Source organism: Salvelinus namaycush, chromosome 7 (genome assembly GCF_016432855.1).
Source record: "Salvelinus namaycush isolate Seneca chromosome 7, SaNama_1.0, whole genome shotgun sequence".
Taxonomy (NCBI): Eukaryota; Metazoa; Chordata; class Actinopteri; order Salmoniformes; family Salmonidae; genus Salvelinus; species Salvelinus namaycush.
The window spans coordinates 56,242,310-56,270,039 of NC_052313.1; the positions used below are offsets into that span (position 1 = coordinate 56,242,310).

General features: G+C 45.8%; 2 protein-coding genes across 5 annotated transcripts in view; one reads left to right on the forward strand and one right to left on the reverse strand.

The window, feature by feature from the left end:
• LOC120050855 (interleukin-1 receptor accessory protein-like 1) overlaps positions 1–27,730 on the reverse strand; it is an 838,450-nt gene that overhangs the window by 308,419 nt on the left and 502,301 nt on the right. The gene's annotated exons all lie outside the window — the stretch shown is intronic.
• On the forward strand, positions 4–27,484 carry LOC120051486 (sentrin-specific protease 7-like). 4 transcript variants are annotated; one of them, XM_038998380.1, is made up of 22 exons: positions 7–206; positions 497–604; positions 1,896–1,984; positions 3,866–4,153; positions 4,539–4,639; positions 5,434–5,618; positions 6,136–6,496; positions 10,899–11,020; positions 11,906–12,052; positions 13,286–13,319; positions 14,918–15,142; positions 15,676–15,896; positions 20,722–20,798; positions 21,006–21,122; positions 21,473–21,592; positions 21,880–21,972; positions 23,916–24,088; positions 24,728–24,780; positions 24,874–24,917; positions 25,006–25,074; positions 25,184–25,334; positions 25,521–27,484. In XM_038998380.1, exons 2-22 carry the CDS (start codon positions 497–499, stop codon positions 25,662–25,664), a joined length of 2,922 nt encoding a protein of 973 aa, XP_038854308.1. In that variant the 5' UTR covers positions 7–206; the 3' UTR covers positions 25,665–27,484. The 4 variants fall into 4 exon arrangements, with proteins under 4 accessions (XP_038854309.1, XP_038854305.1, XP_038854306.1 ...); XM_038998377.1 differs by having other exon boundaries at positions 6–206; positions 24,728–24,917; XM_038998378.1 differs by having other exon boundaries at positions 6–206; positions 6,139–6,496; positions 24,728–24,917.

The window sequence follows — 27,730 nt, forward strand, 5'->3', positions numbered from 1 at the left end:
GTTAACGCTAGAGGTGCGTCTGTTGTTGATGACTTCCTGCTGCTAGATTGATGTAGCATTTTACTGGAAGCAGTCATCCCTTGCTTGCTAGCCAATATGATAACATTTAATTGGTTGCAAATGACAACGTAATGGCGTCTTTACAATGCTTCTTGTTTTCGTTCGTTAGCCATATTTCCGTCTGATTCAGCATCCTTGACAGTTAAGTAAGTTGGCTTGTTAGCTAACTTAGCTAGCTATGTTGGCTAACCAAAGGCTTTTCATATTACAGGTAGCTAGCTTACTAGATAGCTGGCTAACTGTGTCACATCTTTCTGAACATAACCTGTGCATTGTTGTTAACTTGATTAGGAGGTGTTGGAAAATAGCTAGCTCTGGTCCAGTAACGTTAGTGGACAGATGCGCACTAACGGCCTGGACCAGAGCTACAACATAGTTAGCTACAAGCAGGTCAGCGTAAGTGGCACCTCCGTAATACAGTAATTCTTCATTTCAGATGGCAGTTCCCTTCAAAATCCCCAAGAGAAAACAGCCATCAGAAGCTGACAACATGCACATGCTGTCCCCTCTCTCACGTCTCCGGGATACCTCCAGCCCATTCGAGGTATCCCATATCATTTCCATTTGAAGTGGACATAGCCCCAATGAACTGCATTTTCACACGGTGACTCGTTATTTGTGAATAAATGTTGTGCTTATATTTGCTCATGGTGATAAGTGAGATCGGCATAGCTAGAAGGTATACACTGGGTGTACAAAACATTAGGAACACTTGCTCTTTCCATGACAGACTGACCGTGTGAATCCTGTTGAAAGCTATAATCCCTTATTGATGTCACTTGTTAAATCCACTTCAGTGGAGATGAGACGGGTCAAAGAATGATTTTTAAGCCTTGAGACAATTATGACATGGATTGTGTGTGTGCCATTCAGAGTGTGAATGGGCAAGACAGAAGATTTAAGTGCCTTTGAATAGGGTATGGTAGTAGATGCCAGGCGCACTGGTTTGAGTGTCGAACTGCAACGCTGCTGGGTTTTTCACGCTCAACAGTTTCCCGTGTGTATCAAGAATGGTCCACCACCCAAAGGACATCCAGCCAACTTGACCCAGCTGTGGAAAGTATTGGAGTCAACATGGGCCAGCATCCCTGTGGAACACTTTTTAGGTGTTCCTAATAAAATACTATATGTCATGCTAATGAAACCTCCCAAAGTGCTGCCCAAATAACTCTACCTACAAGTACATATTCCCTCAATTACCTTGACCAACCGGTGCCCCTGCACATTGAGTCTGTACCGGTACCCCCTGTATATAGTCTCACTATTGTTATTTTATTGGTGCTCTTTGATTACTTGTTCCTTTTTATTTCTTATTCTTATTCATATTTTTTAAACTGCATTGTTGGTTAAGGGCTTGTAAGTAAGCATTTCACTGGAAGGTCTTCACCTGTTGTATTCGATGCATGTGACTAATAAAATTTGATTTGATTTTGAAATGGCACCCTATTTCCTATCTAATCAATGCACTACTTTTGACCAAAACCCACAGGGTGGCTAGTGCACAAAAGGGACAATGGCAGAGGAGGCTGGTGGGAGAAGCTATAGGAGGAGGGCTCATTTTAATGGCTGGAATGGAATTAATGGAACGGTATCAAACATATGAAAACCACATTTTACTCCGTTCTATTAATTCCATTCCAGCCATTGCAAGGAGCCCATCCTCCTATAGTGCCTCCTACCAGCCTCCTCTGGAATAGGGTGCCATTTGCAACCCAACCCAAGACTCTTCTCTAATTTAAACCTATCACTCTCAAGACACTTTAAAAGCTGTAGGTCAATGTACTATGTAGCCTATGAGTTAATAGTTATGCTGAAACAACACTGTGTCATTTCAGACAAGCTGGTGCAATGGCTCTTCAAATGGAAAAAGGCCTGAACAGGTTGGCTCTCTGAATGGACACATCCCCAGAGCAGGGAAACAGAGGTATGTATAGAGATTATCTGTACATGGCTCTGGTCCATAGTATTCATGCTGCTGAGATTAATGAACAGCATCAACAAGTGACGTGACGCACTGGACCAGAGTTTATTTGTACAGTGTTCAAAGACAATGTGCTGCTGGATTAAGAATGTCACTTATCTCTCCTAGATGACTTACTTGACTTACCTCTTGACCCCGTTGGGAGCGTAACGTGTCAACCATGACACTCTTTCCACCACTTTTCTGTGCTTTCACCTCGTGCCTGGTTTTTGTTGGTTATTTTGTTGCCAGGATGCAGTGGTCATGGATATCTGCAGTGTTTACTATTTTCAGTAGATGGTGCTCTTCAACCAGTTAAATGTACCTGGTCAAAATGTCTAGTACAGTGTGTATAGCAGGAAATCATAATGACAAAAAAAGTGCAGGTTATTTTACACCGATGATGTTACAGTTGAAGTTGGAAGTTTACATACACCATAGCCAAATACATTTAAACTCAGTTTTTCACAATTCCTGACATTTAATCCTAGTAAAAATTCCTTGTCTTAGGTCAGTTATGATCACCACTTTATTATAAGAATGTGAAATGTCAGAATAATAGAGAGAAGGATTTACTTAAGCTTTTATTTATTTCATCACATTTCCAGTGGGTCAGAAGTTTACATACACTCAATTAGTATTTGGTAGCATTGCCTTTAAATTGTTTAACTTGGGTCAAACGTTTCGGGTAGCCTTCCACAAGCTTCCCACAATAAGTTTTTTGAATTTTGTCCCATTCTTCCTGATAGAGCTGGTGTAATTGAGTCTGGTTTGTAGGCCTCCTTGCTCACACACGCTTTTTCAGTTCTTCCCACAAATTTTCTTTGGGATTGAGGTCAGGGCTTTGTGATGGCCACTCCAATACCTTGACTTTGTTGTCCTTAAGCCATTTTGCCACAACTTTGGAAGTATGCTTGGGGTCATTGTCCATTTGGAAGACCCATTTGCGACCAAGCTTTAACTTCCTGACTGATGTCTTGAGATGTTGCTTCAATATATCCACATAATTTCCCTGCCTCATGATGCCATCTATTTTGTGAATTGCACCAGTCCCTCCTGCAGCAAAGCACCCCCAAAACATGATGCTGCCACCCACGTACTTCACGTTTGGGATGGTGTTCTTCGGCTTGCAAGCATCCCCCCTTTTCCTCCAAACATAACGATGGTCATTATGTCCAAACAGTTCTATTTTTGTTTCATCAGACCAGAGGACATTTCTCCAAAAAGTACAATCTTTGTCCCCATGGGCAGTTGCAAACCATAGTCTGGCTTTTTTATGGTGGTTTTAGAGCAGTGACAGATGAACATGGTACCTTCAGGCATTTGGTAATTGCTCCCAAGGATGAACCAGAGTTGGGGACGTCTACAATTTTTTTTCTGAGGTCTTGGCTGATTTCTTTTGATTTTCCCATGATGTCAAGCAAAGGGGCACTGAGTTTGAAGGTAGGCCTTGAAATACATCCACAGGTACACCTCCAATTGACTCAAATAATGTCAATTAGCCTATTAGAAGCTTCTAAAGTATGACATAATTTTCTGGAGTTTTCCAAGCTGTTTAAAGTCACCGTCAACTTAGTGTATGTACACTTCTGACCCACTGGAATTGTGATACAGTGAATTATAAGTTAAATAATATGTCTGTAAACAATTTTGGGGAAAATTAGATAATGTTCTTACTGACTTGCCAAAACTATAGTTTGTTAACAAGAAATTTGTGGGGTGGTTGAAAAACGAGTTTTAATGACTCCAACCTAAGTGTATGTAAACTTCCGACTTCAACTGTATATGGTATAGATGTAGTTCCTGAGATGTTAGATAGACATTGCTGAGACTTTGGAACTCCAGCCAGTCAACAGGCTTCCAGAGACCAGCTCAGACCCCAGAACACCATCCAGTTGCCAGCCAGAGAGGGAATTCCCCAGAGCACAGCAAATGGAGAGAGACCCACATGCCAAGCACACTGCGGAGATCACCCCCTCGCTGTCAGCTAGCAGTCAACGGAACACCTAGAAAGCAGACGGAGTCTCTGACTCATAAGAATCCACCTCACATCCAATCAAGCCCTGTGACATCATCAACACACAAAGCTGAACAAAGACTCCCAGCAGCCTTTCCTCCCTGCTTCAAAAACGGGTATGTCGTCAGGGCGGCACGTAGCCTAGTGGTAAAGAGCGTTGGGCAAGTAACCGAAAGGTTTCTGGTTCGAATCCCCGAGCCGAAAAGGTGAAAAATGTGCCAATGTGCCCCTGAGCAAGGCACCTAACCCTAATTGCTCCTGTAAGTCGCTCTGGATAAATGTAAATAAAATTACAATATAATAGATCTTAAAAAATTGATAACTTTAAGTCTAGGAATTAGAACGTAGTTGATTTTTTAAATGTGAATTCACGTGTGATTCTGCTTGTTCGGTTCACAATTGTTCTGGTGTCTGTAACTCTGTCAGAACTGGAAGTGACACCGACCATAGAAATCTATGCTTGGAATCATTTGAACTGACTGTACCGTTGTCCTCCACTAGATGGCGCCCTAAGAGGGCATCAGACACACTGTGCCGGGACAAGAATCAAGAGATGGGGTGTGTGTCGCCACTGCTCAAGACGCCCCGTGCAGAGTTCAGTGGTCAGTGTCTCACACACACACACAAACACACTCACAGAGAGTTCATTGAGGTGAAATCCTAGCCTACCATTCATTCTTTCTCACACAGTCCAAAACAATCCCTAGACAATGTGCTTAGGTTAGGAGGCCTGATGAAGACAATCTACACTTGTGGATGCTATGCTATTTTTGTGAAAATGTATTATTTCTCTAAAAACATTTTTCTTAAATGTTGGTGCTCAGTCTAGGCTGTAGATCCACAGCAGTCGGAGGTTGCTTATATCTACAAAGGCCTAGCCAATTAAGGTTCAAACATACTTGTGTAATCATGAGTTTTCCTTGTTAAGTGTTTTGTTGCTGTTTCATGGAGCAGTGGGGTTAACATTTAGCAGGTGTTGCTCTGTCTAACCTCCCCCTGCGTTTCCCTCTTCTACATTGTGCTGGCAAGCCTGACCATTTTCCTGGTTGGATAAACAAATGCTTAACTTTAAGGCGTTGTTAAAAATGCCTGCAGTAAACAATCTCTTGCCGTTAGACTGCTTTTCTTTTAACTCTTTCTCGTTCAGGAGACGTCATATTTAGCTGTGTGCTTTAGCCAACTCCTGTGGCTATCGCTGTCATGTCATACATGTAGACAACCAGGCTACTGTCTCTCTGTCAAAATGGAACGGTTGTTTTACTAGCTTATTTCGTTGTTTCAGGTCCCGCTGGGGCCACCCATACAAAAACCTTTATCAAAGTCACTTTGGATAAAAGTGTCTGCTAAATGGCATATCATTTATTATTCCTTTTCTGTTTTACATCTTCCTCGGGAGATTCCCAAATGTCTGTGAGATGCAGCCCAGTGGAGTCGGAGCAGGATTCTGCATCAGAACCGGCTCCAGAAAGAGAGGTGGACAGTTCCTCAAAGACGGACGACAGGCGCTCTGTCTCCCCAGGAGACTCAACATGGAGGAGACGTGACTCTGGGATGAATGGATCTCCACCACAAAACACAGAGGTAGGATTATGGTTGTGTCTCAAGTGGGACCCTATTCCCAATTGCTTATACTTACTAGTCTGGTACATAGTTATTGGTCGTAACCATACTTGTTAGCTAGCTAGGTTGAGCGTTGGCTAGCTTTTTCAGGCATGGTTTGTTAGTGTTGGCTAACTCAGTGTTGCTAGGTCTATTCCTCACAGTGAAATGACAACAGTGAACAGCCAAGTTGTTTAACTTCCACCCTATACAGATAGTCCTGATTCAGCTGAGCTGGTAGCTCCATATCTTGCTACAGGATAACACCCCAGGGTAGCTTGGTCTATAGAATAGTATTGAGTCTTGTAAAGTGTGGCCGTTGTAAACAAACTGTAGGGAACTATATGAGAACAAGCTGGTTAGTGTAGGGGCATATGCAGGCTCATACCTTTTCTTTTAGGATTTACTTTTTCTTTTTCTAGTTGATTGTAATCATTTCTAGGGGAATTTCTGTTAGGTTAACCCCTGTGAATAGTAGTCCTACCTGGTGTGCTTTCAGAAGGAGAGGACGGGAAGCTCAGGATCACTGCAGAATCAGATCAAGAGGACTAGTGGTTCTCCAGGGACGGGCCCCAGGGGAAGTGTCCCTGTCCCAGCAGGCCACCGAAGCCAGAGCTCAGATAGTGACGACCCTCCCGACCGCCCCTTGACGTCAGGGGCCAGAGGGGCATCCACAGGGTCCCCGAGACACCCCCTCTCCGCTGTGGCTTCAGTGACCCAGGCCACACGGGAGAAGCGGTTTTCCTTTAGCAGGCCTCCCCTCCGGGCTAACCTCACAGACAGAGAGAGGAGGCCTCCAACCAAGTGTCTCTCCCTCCATCTCAGGCTGAGGAGGCCCAAGCCCACCTCCACAGAACCTAGTAAGTTGACCCACTGTTGAACCCTTCATAGCATATTGATCAGAACATACCACATCGCGCATAGACTGGCGGTTTGACGTCACATACTACTCTGTAATACGAGTGTTGTTACACTGAACCAACATTATAAACGAAGCAAAATGCCCTCCTCACCCAGTGGCATCAGTATAGAATATCGTCCGACACCAATGGATGAACAGGCGAGGAAGCGGTTTCAGCTGTATGTCTTAGTGGGGTTCAGAGCCATTACATAACAGGCTGGCTAGTATCACGATACTCAATACTAAAACGATACCACAACAACAGAAAGAAGGCGTATTAGACAAATCCCCAGAATGGCACTTGATCCAGACAGATAAACTCAGCTACTGTTATGCAATCAGTTTGACTTGTTATTACTAATCTAAGTACCAAACAACATAATGGTCATTTATTTGAATGGTAAATCTGCATTGATAAACCGGGTGAATCAAGATGCAGCCTAGGTCTATTCACAATACAGGTGAGTGCATATTATTCAACAGGAGTGTGTGCATTGAGCTTGTTGTAGCTGATATTATGGGGCTGCAGATGATAAACAATCCTTTCCGTTTAGGACTTATTTTATGGGCAACTGTTAGAACATATTATTTGATTGTACTGATCAACATTTGCATAGAAGAAGCCATATCTTTCATCAAAGTGTGCGGTGTCTCTTTAAGAAAGCGATGAGGTCATTTGTAAGGCAGAATGTGGCTTTGGAGTCTGACTTTGTGGCTATGCAAACCAGACTGGGGGCGAGGGAGACTAAGGGTGCGTTCGTAAATTCACTCTGGCTAGAGCAGATTAAAAACTGATGAATTTACGAACGCGCAACACCTGTTGAATATTACCGGTGTCAGTAAACGTTGGCAAAAAACATAACTAAATTGTATCCAGAATCACAGTTAGTCACCAACGCTCTAGATAACATGAAAACAGCCTAATCAGCTCTGCTAGGACCAGTAAAATGGTCAGAGTGAGGTGTTCTCTCATTTATGTCTGGAAGTAGCTAGCCAGCTACAGAACACTCGGATCAACCTTTCTCCTCGGCCAGAGCGTCCAGTGTACTCTGAACGCTCCCGAGATCGAAACACTCTGAATTTACCAACGACCCAGAGCACACTGACACACTGTAAGCAATTTACAGGGAAACTCCCTCTGCTGGCATGGTGCACCACCACCGTGGCGTTAGAATGGAAGGACCCAAGCTCCACCCCTATAACCAACACTAACCTTAACTTCTATGCAACTAAGCCACGCCCATAGCCACTGATTGGATCTGTGGTGAGCTGCATCCTTAGCGAGGACCTGTCTAGCAGAGACCCATGGGCTTCCTCTCTCTAGCGGAGTGTTGGCCCTTCAAATCCCCAGGGATTAGGTAGTAACGAGTACAGGAGCCTTCATAATGATGACGACATGGGGAGCTAGGGAGCCAAGAAGCGGTTGGAAGAGAGAGGAAACTCAAGCTTGGGTTTGTAATTTTCAGGAACAGGCAATATTTGCCATTCAAATATATTTTTGTCAACATGGGGCTGGGGCATCACCAGGGGAATGATGAGGACACAACATCCGATGAGGATCCTCATCTGGTCTGCATTTGTTCTCTCTTCTCATAATGGGTCCTAGTTATAGCTTTACAAGCTCTTTGTGGTCAGAGATCTGTAGCCAGAGGCGGGCATGGGAAACCATCAGCTGTCAGCGGTGCTGAGAGATTAATGCCTGGCTCCACCGCAGAGGGGTGGCTCACTTTTTTTGATGTGTGTGTGTGTGTGTGTGTGTGTGTGTGTGTCTTCACATGCACTCAAAGTGCTGACAAGGAAAAGACCATAGTGATAACGAGAGAAGACTTGGTTATTCTCAGTCCCCTTTGTCCCTCCATGTTAATGTACCATGCATGGTGGCAGGCAGGGAGAGAGAGGAGGCAGGCAGGCAGGCAGAGAGAGCGAGAGGAGGCAGGCAGGGAGAGAGAGAGAGAGGAGGCAGGCAGGGAGAGAGAGAGAGGAGGCAGGCAGGGAGAGAGAGAGAGGAGGCAGGCAGGGAGAGAGAGAGAGAGAGAGAGGAGGCAGGCAGGGAGAGAGAGAGAGAGGAGGCAGGCAGGGAGAGAGAGAGAGAGAGGAGGCAGGGAGAGAGAGAGAGAGGAGGCAGGGAGAGAGAGAGAGAGAGAGGAGGCAGGGAGGGAGAGAGAGAGAGAGAGGAGGCAGGCAGGGAGAGAGAGAGAGAGGAGGCAGGGAGAGAGAGAGAGAGAGGAGGCAGGCAGGGAGAGAGAGAGAGAGGAGGCAGGCAGGGAGAGAGAGAGAGAGGAGGCAGGCAGGGAGAGAGAGAGAGAGAGGAGGCAGGCAGGGAGAGAGAGAGAGAGAGGAGGCAGGCAGGGAGAGAGAGAGAGAGGAGGCAGGCAGGGAGAGAGAGAGAGAGAGAGGAGGCAGGCAGGGAGAGAGAGAGAGAGGAGGCAGGCAGGGAGAGAGAGAGAGAGGAGGCAGGCAGGGAGAGAGAGAGAGAGAGGAGGCAGGCAGGGAGAGAGGAGGCAGGCAGGCAGGCAGAGAGAGAGAGAGGAGGCAGGCAGGCAGGGAGAGAGAGAGGAGGCAGGCAGGCAGGGAGAGAGAGAGAGAGGAGGCAGGCAGGGAGAGAGAGCGAGAGAAGGCAGGCAGGGAGAGAGAGAGAGAGAGAGAGAGGAGGCAGGCAGGGAGAGAGAGAGAGGAGACAGGGATAGGGAAACGGCAGGAAGTGGGAGGAGGAATATGTAGGTCCCGTGTGGATCAGTTGGTAGAGCATGGCGCTGCAACACCAGGGTTATGGGGAGGGGGAGGGAGACAAGTAGTCACCCAGATTACTGTGGATAGCCAAAGCTCCCTATAAAGCCCATTAGTCCTGTGTCTGTCTACTGGCACTTGACCCACACTGACCCAATCCCCTTCCCCCCTCCACTTCCCCCTCCGACTCTGGGTCCTTCCGCTGCTACCAGGAGCTTCTAGTCCACCTTTAATTAACCCATTGACTTTGTGTGAGCAGCTAACAGCCATCTCCAGCTATGTCCGTGGTCCTATGTCAGGACCTGTACAATGTAGGCTAATCTGTATTTATGCCAAAGGTATTGGTGAACAACAGGATGTAGGCTAATATTGCGTACTTCATCATAACCAATGTGATATATTAAAAGGGGAGGTGCATTTAAAAACGTGATTATTCTTTAAAAAAGATGATGCTATTTTCACACTATGTCTTAATATCACTGAAATTATGATAATGCCCTTTTTGTGTACGAGATGTTAGAAAACAATGCCTTGAATTTCAGCTTGTTCTGGTGAGATGGAACTTTTGGCCCACATCATGACATCACAATGTGATCTGATGATAATAGTCCAATGACTGTTCATCTGGGTAAGGGGGTGGGCTCTAGACCATCCTATCAGCCAATCAGGGCTGTCTATGTAAATATCTTCACATTTGTTTCCTAACGCCCACACGATCAGACGGAGTGTTTGAAGGGCGAAAGGAGGCTCAGGGAAATGCACTCAGTTCCTGATGTTTGGTATACTCAGTGTAAATGATAAAACAAATATATGTTGGAGTTATTTTCATTAAATTAACAGACAGTGATTTATTAGACATACAATGATTTACAAATAAAATTACAAAGACTGCTTGGGGGCTTTAAAAATCGAGATAATGGCTAATCATTCATCAAAGTAGTCATCTTGAATACAAATAGATACCACTCCAATCCTCCTAAGTCCTTCACTGACTGTTACAGCAACTGACACACTCATTAACACACTGACTTGAAAGTGACAGTCTCAGTAGGTGGTAGAGCACAGAAAGGAGCTCCTGCTCTCAACTTCAGTGACAGTCAGTGTGCCAGCAGCTCCTTCGTGAACTAACTAACGGTGTCAGTGTCACTTCAAGGTGCCAGTCCCAATAGGTGGCACCATAGATATAGAACAGTTATTGGTGGTACAGCAGGACAAGGTGCTCCAGTTCTGGCTAGCTCAGCGCTGAGCATCACACTCCAGATTACTCCCTGGCAAGCTAATTACCCTGGGCCCACCAACCCCAGCCTTGGCATGGACCAGCCTCAGTGTGTGTAGGCACCTTACTATATACAGTACAATCCCCTCACCTACAGACTGGTGTATACACATGTCTCTCTCTCTGTCTCTCTCTCCTCTCTCTTTCTCTTTCTCCTCTTTCTCTCTCTCTCTTCCCTCATTTTGAAAGAAAGGCTAGTATATTCTGGGAGTTGCTACCTTCCGCTTATCATTTAAGCCCAACTTTTTTACACCCAGCTGCTGCAACAGACCGCTGGCCTGTAATATTATTAGTTCCCGTTGTTTGTATAACGACAGTGTATAATCCCCATACTAAGTTGAGTGTCTCTGTATGTCAGTTGTGCTGTCCAGTGAGGATGAGGAGGACATGGATGATGAAGAAGAGTGCCCCAGGCTGAAGACCCCACAACAGAGCCCCAGGCAAGGCCAACCCACCCAAGAGGAACATGTACTCAAACAGGTAAGGAGGGATGGGAGGGGGCATGTGTCTCTAATGATCATGGTACGTCATCACATGTCAGAGGCCTATTCACTTTAAGTGAGTAGAATTCTAATGATATGGTTCTAATTCTATGGTTGCCTGGACAAATAACATATTGTCTGGTTTGAAAAATATTAGAGCATTTGACAGTCAGAGAACATCAAATCAAGACGGACATTTTTATATGCAGTACTCAGAGAAGACAGTGCTCAGAGAAGCCAGCTATTTCAGACTTGGATTGAGAGGTCAGACTTGGAGAAGACAACATTGTAGCCAATATCACGACTGAGGTGAGGTTTGCCAGCTCTTGTCAGCTAACTGCCTGTCTGTAACACATGTAGAGGTTCAGCTAGCTAGCACACATGTGGGATTGGGAATGTGTAATAAAAGAAACCAGTCTGGTGCTGTGAGATAATTAGTAGTAGAAAGCCTCCCCAGTGGATGTTTTAGAAGAAGCCGGTAACTCTGGTTAAGATCCAACATGTTTGTTATTGTGTTTCGAGAAGCTGTAGAGGAACAGATGTAACCCCTGTTGTTGAGCATCTTGAATAGAGCTTCCCATCTCTGTTCTATGATTTCTATGTTGCTCAGTGCAGTGTTTCTTCTACCATTACTGTAGCTGGAGGAACCTAGCTGAAGGGCCTCCACCTTAAACTCCATCCACTGTAACTTGTTGCAACTAAAAGACAAGACATCACCAATTGAAAACATTCTAGGAAATCTTGGTCGATTTGCTTCCAGGAAAGCCTTTGTTTCATGCCTGGGAAGAAATCTATTTAAGCAGTTGAGGTAAATATGAGGTGTTTTATGCAATATTGTGAATTATTTCCATGTGTGCCGGTGCCCCTGTGTTGTGATTGACAGGCTGTGGTTGGAGAGAAGGTCATTGGGTCACAGAGCGTATCGGAGCACCAACCTGGCAGCACACAGCCACTGCCTCCTATCATGGAACTGTCCTTCTCTACACTGCACGCTGGGGTGCTCCGAGCACAGGCCAATGGAAACCTGGTGGTAAGACACTTTGGCTAGTGGTGTGTGTAGGTCACTCTATCTTTGTGTACACATAGGCGTGTGGTTGTACTCCACATTTGAAATTAGCTGAGCATAATACCTGTGCGTTCCAAATTTGTGTCTCAGTTGAAGCCTTTATGAATGGAAGACAGAAACAACCAGGTTCTTTCCCCGCTGTCCTGATTTCACATCCATATTTGCCCAGCTTCTTTCTCTCTTTCTTTCCATGCTCTCTTCCAGATAGCTTCCCCCTTAATGTGATTGGCCCATCACTAGTTTTTGTTCCTGGTTTATATTTTAATAAAGGACATGTGTTGTCCAACGTCTTAATGGGCCAGTGCTCACAAAATAGGACTTACATATTACACTGATGGGACGGATGGAGAGAGCTGTAATAAAATAGAAGATCAAATATGTGTCGCTACTTTGAACACTTCGAACACAACCTTGACTGGCAGTCTCATGAACCCACATGCCAGTCTCTTGCTGGAACAATAACATGATAAGCAACTCAAGACCATAACTGGCAAAACATCGGCAGTTTATCACCAGGTGTTCTACAAACTCCCATCAAGTCCATTCAAGGGCCATAAAATCCTTTAACAAGCAGTTAAGAAATAGTGTGGTGCTAATGACAGAGTACTGGGGTGAATGAAACCGTGGTCAGTGAGTCCGGAGCAGTTGCCTTGTGGTCAATAGATTACTGTGTCAGACTTTTGTTGTTTTCCACTGTGACATCAGCAAAACAACAGGGAAGTCCCCATTGCCTATTTTATTGATGGATTTATTTATCTGCTTTTGTCATGTCTGGAAACGTTCCTTCTGTTGTTGAACGAGGCATTGTCTTTTTTATTGACAACCCTTTTAAACAGAATATGTATTATTCTGTTATGATTGGTATTGTTTCCATAGCAACCATGCTAAATATGTCCAATGTGAATACCTATTTAATCCTTTCAGATCTACACAAGTGCATCTGGTCTGGGCTAGGGGAATAAGGGTCTAGGGGTTGGTCAAGACTGAGCATCAGGGTCAGGGGTCAGTCTACCCTCCTAGTATATAAACCCAACAGGATGCTTTATAATATCCCTCCACCTGTCTTCAATCTCTTCTCCTTTACCTCTTCTCTAATCAGCTATTTTATTCATCCTCTCTCTTATTACATACCGTAATGACAACATGTCAGCATTTTCCTCCTGCTAATATATTTAATCTCCCTCCTCTTTTTTATAGGTAACAGATGATGGCATCACTCTACCGCTGAAAGGTAATCACTGACAGCTTGACATTGCAGCTGTGTGTGTGGTGGAGTATGACCTAGCCTAATGATCAGATGGGGAAAGATGATAAAAAGGTCTCAATAAGCCTCAGAGGGTGAAGTCACTGTGTGTTTTAGTCTTTACTGCAACACATGCAGGGTCCTCCCCTTCCCCAGGGGGATCATATGGGCTTCATAGCTTCCCTGAGCCACCATCTGCCACCACATAGATGATGGCCCCCTTCTCCTCTCCTCAGTTGACGTTAACGGGGCACAATGTGTCATAGATTGCGGCCTGGCGTCATAGATTGCGGCCTGGCGTCATAGATTGCGGCCTGGCGTCATAGATTGCGGCCTGACGTCATAGATTGCGGCCTGACGTCATAGATTGCGGCCTGACGTCATAGATTGTGGCCTCAGTGTCTTTGTGATGAGACTTAGGTCAAGGTATTTAGATGAGGGCAGCGAGCAGATGAGTGGCAGTCTGTTAGTGCCATCGTGCCAACTCCTTGGCCCTCATTGTCATGCTAAACATGTTTGGCTTGACAATAAGCAAATTAGTTGGCAAGAGCACAAACAGATCTGGGACCAGGCTAGTGAAGTCAGACTGGCAAACACACTTCTGTTCTGAAAGTGTAGTGCTGAAATCCATTGTCTAGGAAGGAAAGGTAGGCGGCCAGTACGATGCAAAAAACCTGTAGTTAAGGATTTACAGGTATTATATACATGTAGAAGGATCAGATCAGCCTATTCTATATTTAAGCAATAAGGCCAGGAGGGGGTGTGGTATATGGCCAAAACAACTGTATACCCCGGCTAAGGGCTGTTCTTAAGCACGACGCAACGCCCAGAGGTGCCTTATTGCTATTATAAACTGGTTACCAACATAATTAGAGCAGTAAAAGTAAATGTTTTGTCATACCCGTGGTATACGGTTTGATATACCACGGCTGTCAGCCAATCATCATTCAGGGCTCGACCCACCCAGTTTGTAATATTAATTATGTGTAATGATTTAATTCCAGCCTGACGTTCCCTTCGATAACCCATCTTTAATCCTTTATATAAATCTCATTACGGTTACACTTGTTATTGTCCCATGGCTTACCATGTTGTTTACTGTAGGTGAGCATGTAACGACCCTGGTCAACTGTCTGGGTCACACACTTTTGCCCCCATACACACACTTACACCTGAACACACACACACCTCTACACACTTACCTGTTTTTCTCTGGACTGGGTTAGGGTTAAGAAGCTCAGCTTAGGGTTCTATTTACGTTTGGCGACAGTAGGCCATACTGGTTTGCACAACTTTTTCACCCCACTTGACTCCGGGTGCATCTGTGGATCTTACTAATGTCCTAAGACGCTTATGTTGAGCAGGAGGTGGTCAGTTAGTGAGAGCATGGTGCTAGTAATTCCAGGGTCTTGGATTCTTAACCCCTGATAGTCAGTGTATTAGACAGTCTTTCTTCATTCTCCAAAATACTGTATAAGACCCTTAAATAAATTATAGAAATAATCCAACAAAAAATACTTCCCTGTCATCTGATATCCAGTATGATCAAAACAGAATTATTACACCTCACCCCCCTTCTCCAACAGATTCCAGGGTGTCATCCGAGGAGGAGGGGGGGGTGTCGGTGAGCCTGGTGGCGTCCCAGCTCAGGGGGTACGCGGTGTGGGACGGGGGTCTAGCCCAAGACGGGAGTCTCTTCCAGGGTTGTCCCGGCCGAGCGGCCCCCTCCCTGCTCTTCCTCTGGGTGTCTGAGGCCCAGGCCAACCTGGTGCAGACAGAGCTCTCAGCCCTCCACCCCGTTACACTGCCTGGTAAGACTACTGTACCAACTAGGAGAATTAAGACAGAGAAATTCATTACAGTGTTAGTCGAGACTTGAGTCCATGTTAACTTTAAAAGAGCTCACTTGAAAAAGAGACGTCAATCTCAAAGTGACTTCCCTGGTTAAATGAGGATAAATACATCTATAGTTTAATGAATAGTGGCTCAACATATTTTCACCAGATGCGGAGAATTTGATGATAAATTGGGACTGGTGTTCCGTCCGATCCAGAGGTGGATTAATTGAGTTCAAGGTTCAATCAAGCTGTGAAGGTCAACAGGAAAACAAACTTCCCAAGATTCTGCCTCGGGAACCTAAATAAAGACAAGGAGGGTAGAAGTGGTGCGTTGTCCTTAATGTGGGCCAGTTACTGAGTATTAGTGGGAGGATCACAATGCAGCACACCGTCATGATTCAACCTCATGTTCTCCAGGAAAGAAAGTCATCACCTGCCAACGTGTATAACACTGTGTGTCTCTGTGTGTTAATGTGTGTGTGTTCCCTCCTATTGTGGATATATAGGTCAGGCCTGTCCATTCCTCCTCCTGGTCCTAAGAGAACAGCTGGGTGATCTGCAGGCTGCTCTGCTAGCCTCCATGCTGGATGTAGAGGCCTTCCGTCAGGGCCGCTCCTACGACCTGAAGAGCCCTCTGTCCTGGGCAGACGGCCTGGCACTGATACACAGCTGTCCCCAGGACGCCCACCTCCTCACCCTGCTGGGGCAGAGCCTGGTGGCAGCAAAGGTCAGTATAGTCACTCAGGAGCTCAGAACTGTGTGAATATGTCTGTGTGTCTATGTGCTTGACAGTGTGTATATACCTCTGTGCTCTTTCGTCCCCTGTCCCCCCAACTCTCCATCCTTCTGCCTTAAGATGCAGAGGTATACATTGATAAACCTGTTATAATAATGTCTGTGTTATTCAATCCACTGTGAGGTCTGGGTGCTCAACATAACAGCAGGTTCTATGAAGGCCAGTTAGTGGCGCCAGCTAGAAGAAGTGGCCCTGTCAGCACGCACGCACGCACACACACAGTGTGAGTTGCCCCTGACTTAGTTTTGATGAAGTGACAGTGTCCAGTGAGGGGAGAGATGGAGGGATGGGGAAATTGGAGGGATGGAGATTGGGAGATTGATGGATGGAGATGTAGAGATGGGGAGACTGAGGGGTGGAGATGGGGAGACTGAGGGGTGGAGATGATGAGACTGAGGGGTGGAGATGATGAGACTGAGGGGTGGAGATGGGGAGACTGAGGGGTGGAGATGGGGAGACTGAGGGGTGGAGATGGGGAGATGGTGAGACTGATGGGTGGAGATTAGAGGTCGACAAATTAATCGGAATGGCCGATTAATTAGGGCCGATTTCAAGTTTTCATAACAATCGGTAATCGGCATTTTTGGACACCGATTATGGCCGATTACTTTGCACTCCACGAGGAGACTGCGTGGCAGGCTGACAACCTGTTATGCAAGTGCAGCAAGGAGCCAAGGTAAGGTGCTAGCTATATTAAACTTATCTTATAAAAAACAATCTATCTTGACATAATCACTAGTTAACTACACATGGTTGATGATATTACTAGTTTATCTAGCTTGTTCTGCGTTGCATATAATCGATGCGGTGGCTGTTAATTTATCATTTAATCACAGCCTACTTCGCCAAACGGGTGATTTAACAAGCGCATTCGTGAAAAAAGCACTGCCGTTGCACCAATGTGTACCGAACCATAAAAATCAATGCCTTTCTTAAAATCAATACACAAGTATATATTTTTAAACCTGCATATTTAGTTAATATTGCCTGCTAAGATGAATTTCTTTTAACTAGGGAAATTGTGTCACTTCTCTTGCGTTCCATGCAAGCAGTCAGGGTATATGCAGCAGTTTGGGCCGCCTGGCTCGTTGCGAACTGTGTGAAGACCATTTCTTCATAACAAAGATCGTAATTAATTTGCCAGAATTGTACATCATTATGACATAACATTGATGGTTGTGCAATGTAACAGCAATATTTAGACTTAGGGATGCCACCCGTTAGATAAAATACGGAACGGTTCTGTATTTCACTGAAAGAATAAACGTTTTGTTTTCGAAATGATAGTTTCCGGATTTGACCATATTAATGACCTACGGCTCATATTTCTGTGTGTTTATTATATTATAATTAAGTCTATGATTTGATAGAGCAGTCTGACTGAGCGGTGGTAGGCACCAGCAGGCTCGTTAGCATTCATTCAAACAGCACTTTCCTGCGTTTGCCAGCAACTCTTCTGTGCTTCAAGCATTGCGTTGTTTATGACTTCAAGCATATCAACTGCTGAGATTAGGCTGGCAATAGTAAAGTACCTATTAGAACATCCAATAGTCAAAGGTATATGAAATACAAATGGTATAGAGAGAAATAGTCCTATAATAACTACAACCTAAAACGTCTTACCTGGGAATATTGAAGACTCATGTTAAAAGGAACCACCAGCTTCTGAGCAAGGAACTTAAACATGAGCTTTTTTACATGGCACATATTGCACATTTTCTTTCTTCTCCAACACTTTGTTTTTGCATTATTTAAACCAAATTGAACATGTTTCATTATTTATTTGAGACCAAATTGATTTTATTGATGTATTATATTAAGTTAAAATAAGTGTTCATTCAGTATTGTTGTAATTGTCATTATTACAAATATACACTGCTCAAAAAAATAAAGGGAACACTTAAACAACACAATGTAACTCCAAGTCAATCACACTTCTGTGAAATCAAACTGTCCACTTAGGAAGCAACACTGATTGACAATACATTTCACATGCTGTTGTGCAAATGGAATAGACAACAGGTGGAAATTATAGGCAATTAGCAAGACACCCCCAATAAAGGAGTGGTTCTGCAGGTGGTGACCACAGACCACTTCTCAGTTCCTATGCTCCCTGGCTGATGTTTTGGTCTCTTTTGAATGCTGGCGGTGCTTTCACTCTAGTGGTAGCATGAGACGGAGTCTACAACCCACACAAGTGGCTCAGTTAGTGCAGCTCATCCAGGATGGCACATCAATGCGAGCTGTGGCAAGAAGGTTTGCTGTGTCTGTCAGCGTAGTGTCCAGAGCATGGAGGCGCTACCAGGAGACAGGCCAGTACATCAGGAGACGTGGAGGAGGCCGTAGGAGGGCAACAACCCAGCAGCAGGACCGCTACCTCCGCCTTTGTGCAAGGAGGAGCACTGCCAGAGCCCTGCAAAATGACCTCCAGCAGGCCACAAATGTGCATGTGTCTGCTCAAACGGTCAGAAACAGACTCCATGAGGGTGGTATGAGGGCCCGACGTCCACAGGTGGGGGTTGTGCTTACAGCCCAACACCGTGCAGGACGTTTGGCATTTGCCAGAGAACACCAAGATTGGCAAATTCGCCACTGGCGCCCTGTGCTCTTCACAGATGAAAGCAGGTTCACACTGAGCACATGAGCACATGTGACAGACGTGACAGAGTCTGGAGACGCCGTGGAGAACGTTCTGCTGCCTGCAACATCCTCCAGCATGACCGGTTTGGCGGTGGGTCAGTCATGGTGTGGGGTGGCATTTCTTTGGGGGGCCGCACAGCCCTCCATGTGCTCGCCAGAGGTAACCTGACTGCCATTAGGTACCGAGATGAGATCCTCAGACCCCTTATTAGACCATATGCTGGTGCGGTTGGCCCTGGGTTCCTCCTAATGCAAGACAATGTTAGACCTCATGTGGCTGGAGTGTGTCAGCAGTTCCTGCAAGAGGAAGACATTGATGCTATGGACTGGCCCGCCCGTTCCCCAGACCTGAATCCAATTGAGCACATCTGGGACATCATGTTTCGCTCCATCCACCAACGCCACGTTGCACCACAGACTGTCCAGGAGTTGGCGGATGCTTTAGTCCAGGTCTGGGAGGAGATCCCTCAGGAGACCATCCGCCACCTCATCAGGAGCATGCCCAGGCGTTGTAGGGAGGTCATACAGGCACGTGGAGGCCACACACACTACTGAGCCTCATTTTGACTTGTTTTAAGGACATTACATCAAAGTTGGATCAGCCTGTAGTGTGGTTTTCCACTTTAATTTTGAGTGTGACTCCAAATCCAGACCTCCATGGGTTGATAAATTTGATTTCTATTGATAATTTTTGTGTGATTTTGTTGTCAGCACATTCAACTATGTAAAGAAAAAAGTATTTAATAAGAATATTTCATTCATTCAGATCTAGGATGTGTTAATTTAGTGTTCCCTTTATTTTTTTGATAAAAACCGGCCGATTAATCTGTATCTGCTTTTTTTTGATCCTCCAATAATCGGTATCGGCGTTGAAAAATGATAATCGGTCGACCTCTAGTGGAGATGGCTTGTTGGACAGAGTTAGTGGGGGGTGGGATCACACCCAACCAGCTGCAGAAGTGAGCTTGGTCTCTACTGCCTCACAGGTCCTAGAAGGATGGAGGAATTACACAGGCAGTTAGAAGGGATCTGGGTGGGCGAAGGTGTGTGTGTGTGGTGGGGATGATGAGTACGGCAGGGGTGATATGTGATTGGCGGAGAGTGTGTGTGTGTGGCGGGGGTTGTGTGTGTGGTGTGTGGTCCAGGGAGGGCCCAGGAACGTCAGGGTTTTTGGGGCCAGCTGGCATAGACCAAAGTAGGCGTTAAAGACCTCGTCTTTATGAGCTGGCTCCCTTGACCTCATCTGTGGACGCAGCAACTTGCACGCATTTTGCGTACCAACTATGCAATTCTCTGTCCATGTACGCAGGTACAAGATCCGAGTTAAAAGTACGAAGAAATTAATAGGGCCCGATTTTTTTTAATATATATATTTTTTTACATTTTAATAAAAAATAAATCCACTGAGTAAATCTAACATCCCGATTCTCGAGCTGCAACACACAGACATGTACGGAGTGGGCTCTAAAGGGCTCTAAAGTGCCAGCAGTTCACTCGCATCTGCTAGTGAAAGAAATGAAATGCAAATACGAAAAATAACTGGTCGCATTTGTGCGATTGTGATATACTTTTAATTCTGCGTCCCATTAGTTGTATTTTCCACGCAACCTGATAGACTAACTTTAATTATGATCTACGTCACAAAAAGCATTACAAAAGTATAATAAAAAATAAATATAAACATATTGGCATTAAATGGGATGCTGTCAAGAAAGTACGTATTTCAACCTTTTATAGACTTCATTTGGTACAATTCTATAATTGCGATCAGACTCACAAACAGTGCGCGTGCTGGGAAAGAAAACCCCAATTCGGCGCGTGCTAGGCGCGCGAGTTGTATCTCCAATTTGCCGCCCGCATCTGGTACTCTAAAAAGTTGGACAGAGTTGGCAGATCTGCAGCATGTCTGGCCAACACACACACAGTGAGTGGCGTCATCCTCTTCCTCTCTGCTGTTCATCATCAGAGCAGACCTTGACTGTATCATCTCGGTCCCACTCATTCTCATCACTCGCCAAAACTTTGAATTTGATCACCTGAATCTGTAGAGTGATGACTTATGACTTCTGACAGGTGATTCTGTAATGTTTTTCTGTTCTGTTCTTGTTCCGATCAGGGGAGCCCCAGTCGGACCAGAGCGAACCACAGAAGCAGAGAGCCTTACTCCAGACTCAAGGGCCTGCTGCCCACCAGGTGAGGGCAGTATATCTTGCTGTCCACCAGGTGAGGGCAGTATATCTTGCTGCCCACCAGGTGAGGGCAGTATATCTTGCTGCTCACCAGTTTATTGTTATGGATGGTTTTCAATGTAGAATATACTACCTAGTATATTACTAACTATATTAGTTAGTATTAGTTGTTGCTGTTTACACATTAACTATTGGCTCTCTTCATCATCAGGTTGATCCAGTACCCACCACTCCCTTCTAAAGGAGGAATCACCGTGACAACAGAGGACCTAGACTGTCTGGACAGTGGCCAGTTCCTCAATGACGTCATCATCGACTTCTACCTTAAGTGAGTTCTAGTGATCTGCCTGTGGACCAATGTTTTTCTCCTGTCATGTGAACATCTTAGCCAGCTGGCAGACGTGTAACCAGTGATTATACAATGGGTGGGTCTAATCCTGAATGCTGATTGGTTCAAACCACAACTAAGTACAATGAAGCAGGACTAAGGGGACTTTTCTGACCAGCATCCCATTGACAGGCTGACCACCCAAAACCTAAAACTGACCGTTATCATAACCAAACCCTAACATTAGCTTCATTTAACATATATGGAAATCAGCCACGTCCCCATAGTTTAGCTCAGCCACACAGCATGTGACAGTACAGCAAAACCTCAGCATCTTCCTGTCCCCTCAGGTATCTTCTCCTGGAGCGGGCCCCGGGGCCCCTGGCAGAGAGATGTCATGTCTTCAGCAGCTTCTTCTACAAGCAGCTGACCCGCAGGGACACGTCCCTGGAGGAGGAGGCTGCCATCCCGTAAGGAGATCAGCACTCAGCGTCTTTTAACAGCTTAGTGGGCGGCTCGGCCGCGCGTCACATGGCGCTCCGCGGGGGGCTCATGTTTGGTCTTAGGCTCCTGGCAGCGTGCTCTACGTGTGCTGGTGGCTTAGTCACATGCTAACGATGTTAATGATGGTATTGACAGAGAAGATAAGGAGCATTTTACTCTTGTTAAGAGTATTGTTAAGAGATATTCTTCCTGGATTGTGATGGAAGGAGTAGTATGTGTTGCTGTGAAGTGTTTCCCCTCTCCTTCCTCTCAGGGCCAGGGACAGGAGGCACCAGAGGGTGAGGACGTGGACCCGCCATGTTGACATCTTCAACAAGGACTACCTGTTTGTGCCTGTCAATCACAAGTGAGTGAGAATCATAGACACGCATGCACTCACTCACACACACACACTCTCACACAAACACTCACACACACACACACACTCTCTCACAAACACTCACACACACACACACTCTCACAAACACACACACACACTCTCTCACAAACACACACTCTCACAAACATACTCTATACTACACTACTCTACTGTACACTACATTACTCTACACTACTCTATACTACACTACTCTATACTACACTACTGTACTCTGCTGTACACTATATGTCACGCCTGACAGAGACGGGGCCAGATGTGCGTACCTTCATTCATATGGCTGTGGAATGATGGCGGTCTGGATGGAGTGCTGCACAGCGTCACGTTCCCTGTTCCCTTTAGGACCACAGTAGAAGGGTTTTAGTCTAGATACTGTACCTTTGTCAACACGGTCTTCTGTCCCCGGCACAATGATTTGGAGCCCTGCTCAGTCCGTGGAGGGTGGCTCTTGCAATGCCAAGTGCTGTAGGTTCAATTCCACCCATAGGGAAATGTATGCAGGCATGACACTAAGTCGCTTTGGATGTCAGTGTCTGCTAAATGGCATATATTATGATATACAACTGCAGACCTATTGTACATATCTTAATGGGTTTTCAGTATAAAAGCATCAATGACAATACCTCCCGACTGACGTGTAGCTGGAAAATGGGCTAAGCTCCAGATACGGATTTATATTCTGACACGGTATCTTCCAGGGTGTTCCTATACAAGAGAATCAGGCCAGGCTAGGACAGGGGACACAGCCAGGCTAGGACGGGGGACACAGCCAGGCTAGGACGGGGGACACAGCCAGGCTAGGACGGGGGACACAGGCAGACTAGGACGGGGGACACAGCCAGGTTAGGACGGGGGACACAGCCAGGCTAGGACGGGGGACACAGCCAGGCTAGGACGGGGGACACAGCCAGGCTAGGACGGGGGACACAGCCAGGCTAGGACGGGGGACACAGCCAGGCTAGGACGGGGGACACAGCCAGGCTAGGACGGGGGACACAGCCAGGCTAGGACGGGGGACACAGCCAGGCTAGGACGGGGGACACAGCCAGGCTAGGACGGGGGACACAGCCAGGCTAGGACGGGGGACACAGCCAGGCTAGGACGGGGGACACAGCCAGGCTAGGACGGGGGACACAGCCAGGCTAGGACGGGGGACACAGGCAGACTAGGACGGGGGACACAGCCAGGTTAGGACGGGGGACACAGCCAGGCTAGGACGGGGGACACAGCCAGGCTAGGACGGGGGACACAGCCAGGCTAGGACGGGGGACACAGCCAGGCTAGGACGGGGGACACAGCCAGGCTAGGACGGGGGACACAGCCAGGCTAGGACGGGGGACACAGCCAGGCTAGGACGGGGGACACAGCCAGGCTAGGACGGGGGACACAGCCAGGCTAGGACGGGGGACACAGCCAGGCTAGGACGGGGGACACAGCCAGGCTAGGACGGGGGACACAGCCAGGCTAGGACGGGGGACACAGCCAGGCTAGGACGGGGGACACAGCTGTTCCCTATAGTGTCTTGTGAATGCCATTTACTCCACTAGACTGACTGGTTTCTCTCTTTACACATTGAAACAACACATGCTGCCCATTTCTCTGTATTGCCATGATCAAATCCATCTATATATCTAGATGAGAATGTAGATACGGTAACACAGATCTCTGTATCCCCAGTCCATTACCCTTTCTCTCCTAGGATAGGATAGGATGAACTGTAATGTCCCCGAGGGAAGGATTGTCTTAGACACACAGTACTGCTGTATACAAAATAGACACTGTACATTACACACTGTACATAATATATATCTTATACGTTACTCTTATCATACACATTGAACACTTCGCATATAGCCACATACATGATACATTGCACCTTCCCTTGTCTGATTCCGTTGTGTTTGATTCCCCAGAGCCCACTGGTACCTTGTGGTGATCTGTTTCCCTGGCCTGGAGCAGACCCAGCATGAGGAGTGGTCCGGCCCAGCTGGAGTGGAGGCCAACGGGGGGAAGAGGAAATGCCAGCCCCAGGCTTCAACTGGGCCTTCTCCAGAGGCCAGCAACCCCAAACTGCAGAACGGAGCAGGTGCGTTGGACAGCGCCGATGCATTGTGTGTTTGTGATATTTACCTTGGCAGAATCTCACTTCTCTCACCAGGGCCCTGTAATAGTGTTTCTAATCAGCCCGGGTTGCGTCCACATGCTTTGTTTAACTTTAATGACCAAATTAACGTTGGGTTAGATCGTTCTTATTTTGCCTCAATGTTGTTGGAAGGTAGCTAGGGGGCTGTTTAGGCTGCGATGTCAGTCCCTAACTACCCGTTAAAACCCTATGTTAGGGCTTATGTTGTTATATACAACTCCAGACCTCTGAAAACGATATCTCTCTCAGAAAACTGACGATTAGGTGGTGTTCTAGCCATACCTGGATGTGATGTTTATGTTTTGTGTGCATGTTCATGCGTGTGTGTAATTGAATCCCAACTGCAGATGGAATTATTTGGTTGGCCTGGTGGCTGTAGTTCAGGTCTAGCGTGCCCTCCATACCCAGCCAAGAAACACTGAGAAATGGAGCAGGCACATTTGGCCATAACACCACAGAACAAAATCAAAGTAACTAAACATTTGCTGCTGGTTTCAAAAGGTGTGTGTCTGTGTCTGTGTCTGTGTCTGTGTGTGTGTGTGTGTGTGTGTGTGTGTGTGTGTGTGTGTGTACGTACTTCAGGTGGAACAGGGGGAGCCAGTGGGAAACCTATATTGAGGCCCAACAACCCACCAGTAAATATCACCCTCTTTTGTAAAACAATCAAAAATATCAGATGTTTTGAGCATGTGTGCAACATTCTAAGTTACATTATCCCAATTTTGAAGGTGTGTACCCAAGATGGTTGTCAGAGGGAGACCATCATTAAGAAGTGAGTGCATTAATTGTGAATGAATTGTCTGTACTTCCTCCATCTATAACAGTGTGTGTAATATCACGGGGTTGTCTTCTCTCTGTAGACCCTGCATTCTCATCATGGACTCCCTGAAGATCTCTTACCATGAGAGCATCTATAAGCTCTTGCGGGAGTGAGTACTCTCTCTGTGTGTGTCTGTCGCGCCTGCATTGTTTTGTGTGTGTGTGGTTCATATATGTGTGTGTACACTAGTTTCAATCTCTCCCGGCTGTCCTCTCCAGTTACCTACATGTAGAGTGGGAGGTGCGTAGAGGAACACGCAGAGACTTCACTGTGGACAGTATGAAGGCTTCCCACTGTACAGTCCCTCTACAGGACAACAGCAGCGACTGTGGCCTCTACCTCCTGCAGTACGTGGAGAGCTTTCTGCAGGTACGGCCCTCCCCCTGTAACCTCCCACGCTTAACAACAAGCTGACATCAACCATCCATTTCATTGGTATTTTTCTGACTCCACTACACTGTCTAAAACACTTGATCTGAAATGATAACTGCCTGTCCCATGCATGACATCACACCTTAATCCAAAACCTCTGGTTGGCTCACTGACTTTCTCCAGAACCCAGTGGTGCACTTTGACCTCCCCCTGCGTTTGGAGCGCTGGTTTCCACGGCAACAGGTGTGGAGGAAGAGGGAGGAGATCCGGAGCCTGGTGATGGAGCTGCACGGTCGCCAAGGCAACGGCGGGAGCAGCTGCAGGTAGCCAGGGTACCTGATCAGCAATGCACTACTACTACAATACCCCTAAACTGTGAAGGACTTTTATTTTTTAAATGTACAATACATGTAATATTTATACTATTTTTGTATTACTATTTTTTAAATAAAATGTCACAGGATGTTTGTTTCTCACTTGTATGTAATGTGAATGTACAAAACAATAGGATTGTAAAATTGAATAAAATTGTTGATGTAATGTTTAGTTTTTATGTTACATTATAGAAGAGAGCATTTGGAATGGACATTATTACACAAGGATATGAGTGAGCACACACATCTAGTTAGCTGAGCAGAAGCGTAACTCATGTACCCAGAACAGGTTTCTTTTTCAAATGTCCTTATGACTCCCACATAAAACCACTATAAATATTAAAGTCAATATTACTCAGTTATTCCTGTTCTGTGTGTCCGGCTGTTGTTCCTGACCATCAGTCATAAAGGACTCAATATGCACATGATTGTTAGCAGCTGCTAAACAATAGTGTTATCACTACAGACGAGTCAACATGTTGGCAGTGTTTTACTTTTGGCTCGTCATGATGTAGCTGCTTAGTTTGTAAGAAAAAGCCAATGTTCCAGTGGGGAACACCGAGTAAGCTTACACAATGAGCGCTTGTAATATGATGATTAGAACAGCACCTCTCCCCTGTTCTGTTTACAGGCAGAACTAAATTCCCCTCCAAGTTTGTGCTGTATGAAAGTCTAGGGACCTGACTCACTCTGTCATAAGAAACAGAAATAACATTCTCCCCACACAGTAAGGGTTTCCATTTGGGTTTCTGTTTGTTTTCATGGTGTAAACATTGATTTGTTAATGGCATGTTTATAATGATGTATTTACAATAATGTATTTATAATGTGGTATATTCCTGGATTAAAGATGCTCCCAAAGTCTACCTAGCAACGGCTGGACAGAACTCTCTTCTGTCACCATCACAATATTGTAGAGCGAGAATCCCAGATATGACCTTTTAAGTTATTGTGTGTTTTTCACACGGGCACAGTTAATAGGTTTTTCAGTTTGTGTCGTTAACACTAAGTCTGATAGGATATGTGCTTAACCATATGTACTTAATTGGGTTAAGTTGGTAGAATGAGCGTTTTTGGATAATTGGAGTCTTTGGTGCAGCCTCTCACAGCATGTGGGCCCCAGACAGAGCCCTCTTAGACAGGACAGAGCCCTCCTCCACCCCTACTGGTGTTGGAAGGGTTAAGGTCACCCCCCCACACCTCCCAAATGAGTTGGGCTACCCTTTTCCTATTCGCCCCATCCAAATCTCTACCCCATTGATTTAGCCACTGTCAGAAAATGGCCCCACTACTACAGTATAAAAACTAGTGTTTATCAATTCTTCCATATTGTTATCCTAATACTATAATTATGTTGGCTTCAATTCTGTCTTATAGTTCAGTTAAAGCCGTATAGTCAAATGCAGTAGCCGGTTTGAAGGTTTAAATTGTGCTGTTAAGGTAGCCACTGGTTCACTATGGATGGGCTTTACGGCTGGGTTCAAGGGTTCCATAGAATGAACCAAGGACATCCATACTGCTTAACTCGTCTTACACCTTCCAGCCTACAACTACTAATGCATTGGTTTAGGGTCTGGAGATCAGGACTGAGATCAATGTCCTTCCGATAGACAGGTCCAGAGAGTCAACAGGTAGTCTGGAGACGTGTTTTATAGAGAACCGTGTTAAAGCAGTTTGAAGTTAGTTTTGTTTTTATTTACAGATAGTTTAACTCATTTAAATGGGCTAACATCAAATCTACTTTGTAATGACAATAAAGAAACTCCAAGTGACCGAGTGAAAGTCTTCATTGTGAACAATAATTGTTAACTGGCATGTTTAGATGAAAACACAATGACGTGTTGGACAAAAGAACCATGTATCTTCTCAGCAGGTTGCCAAGGTCAAAGGTTATTAGGTTACTGTAGAAGACGTTTAACCTCAGATATCTCTGAAAGGGGGGTGGTCATCTGCTGCTGTTATTTTCCCCGAGGTCAGGACGTCGGGGGGTGCGACCATGTGGGGCGAACAGCCGGGAAC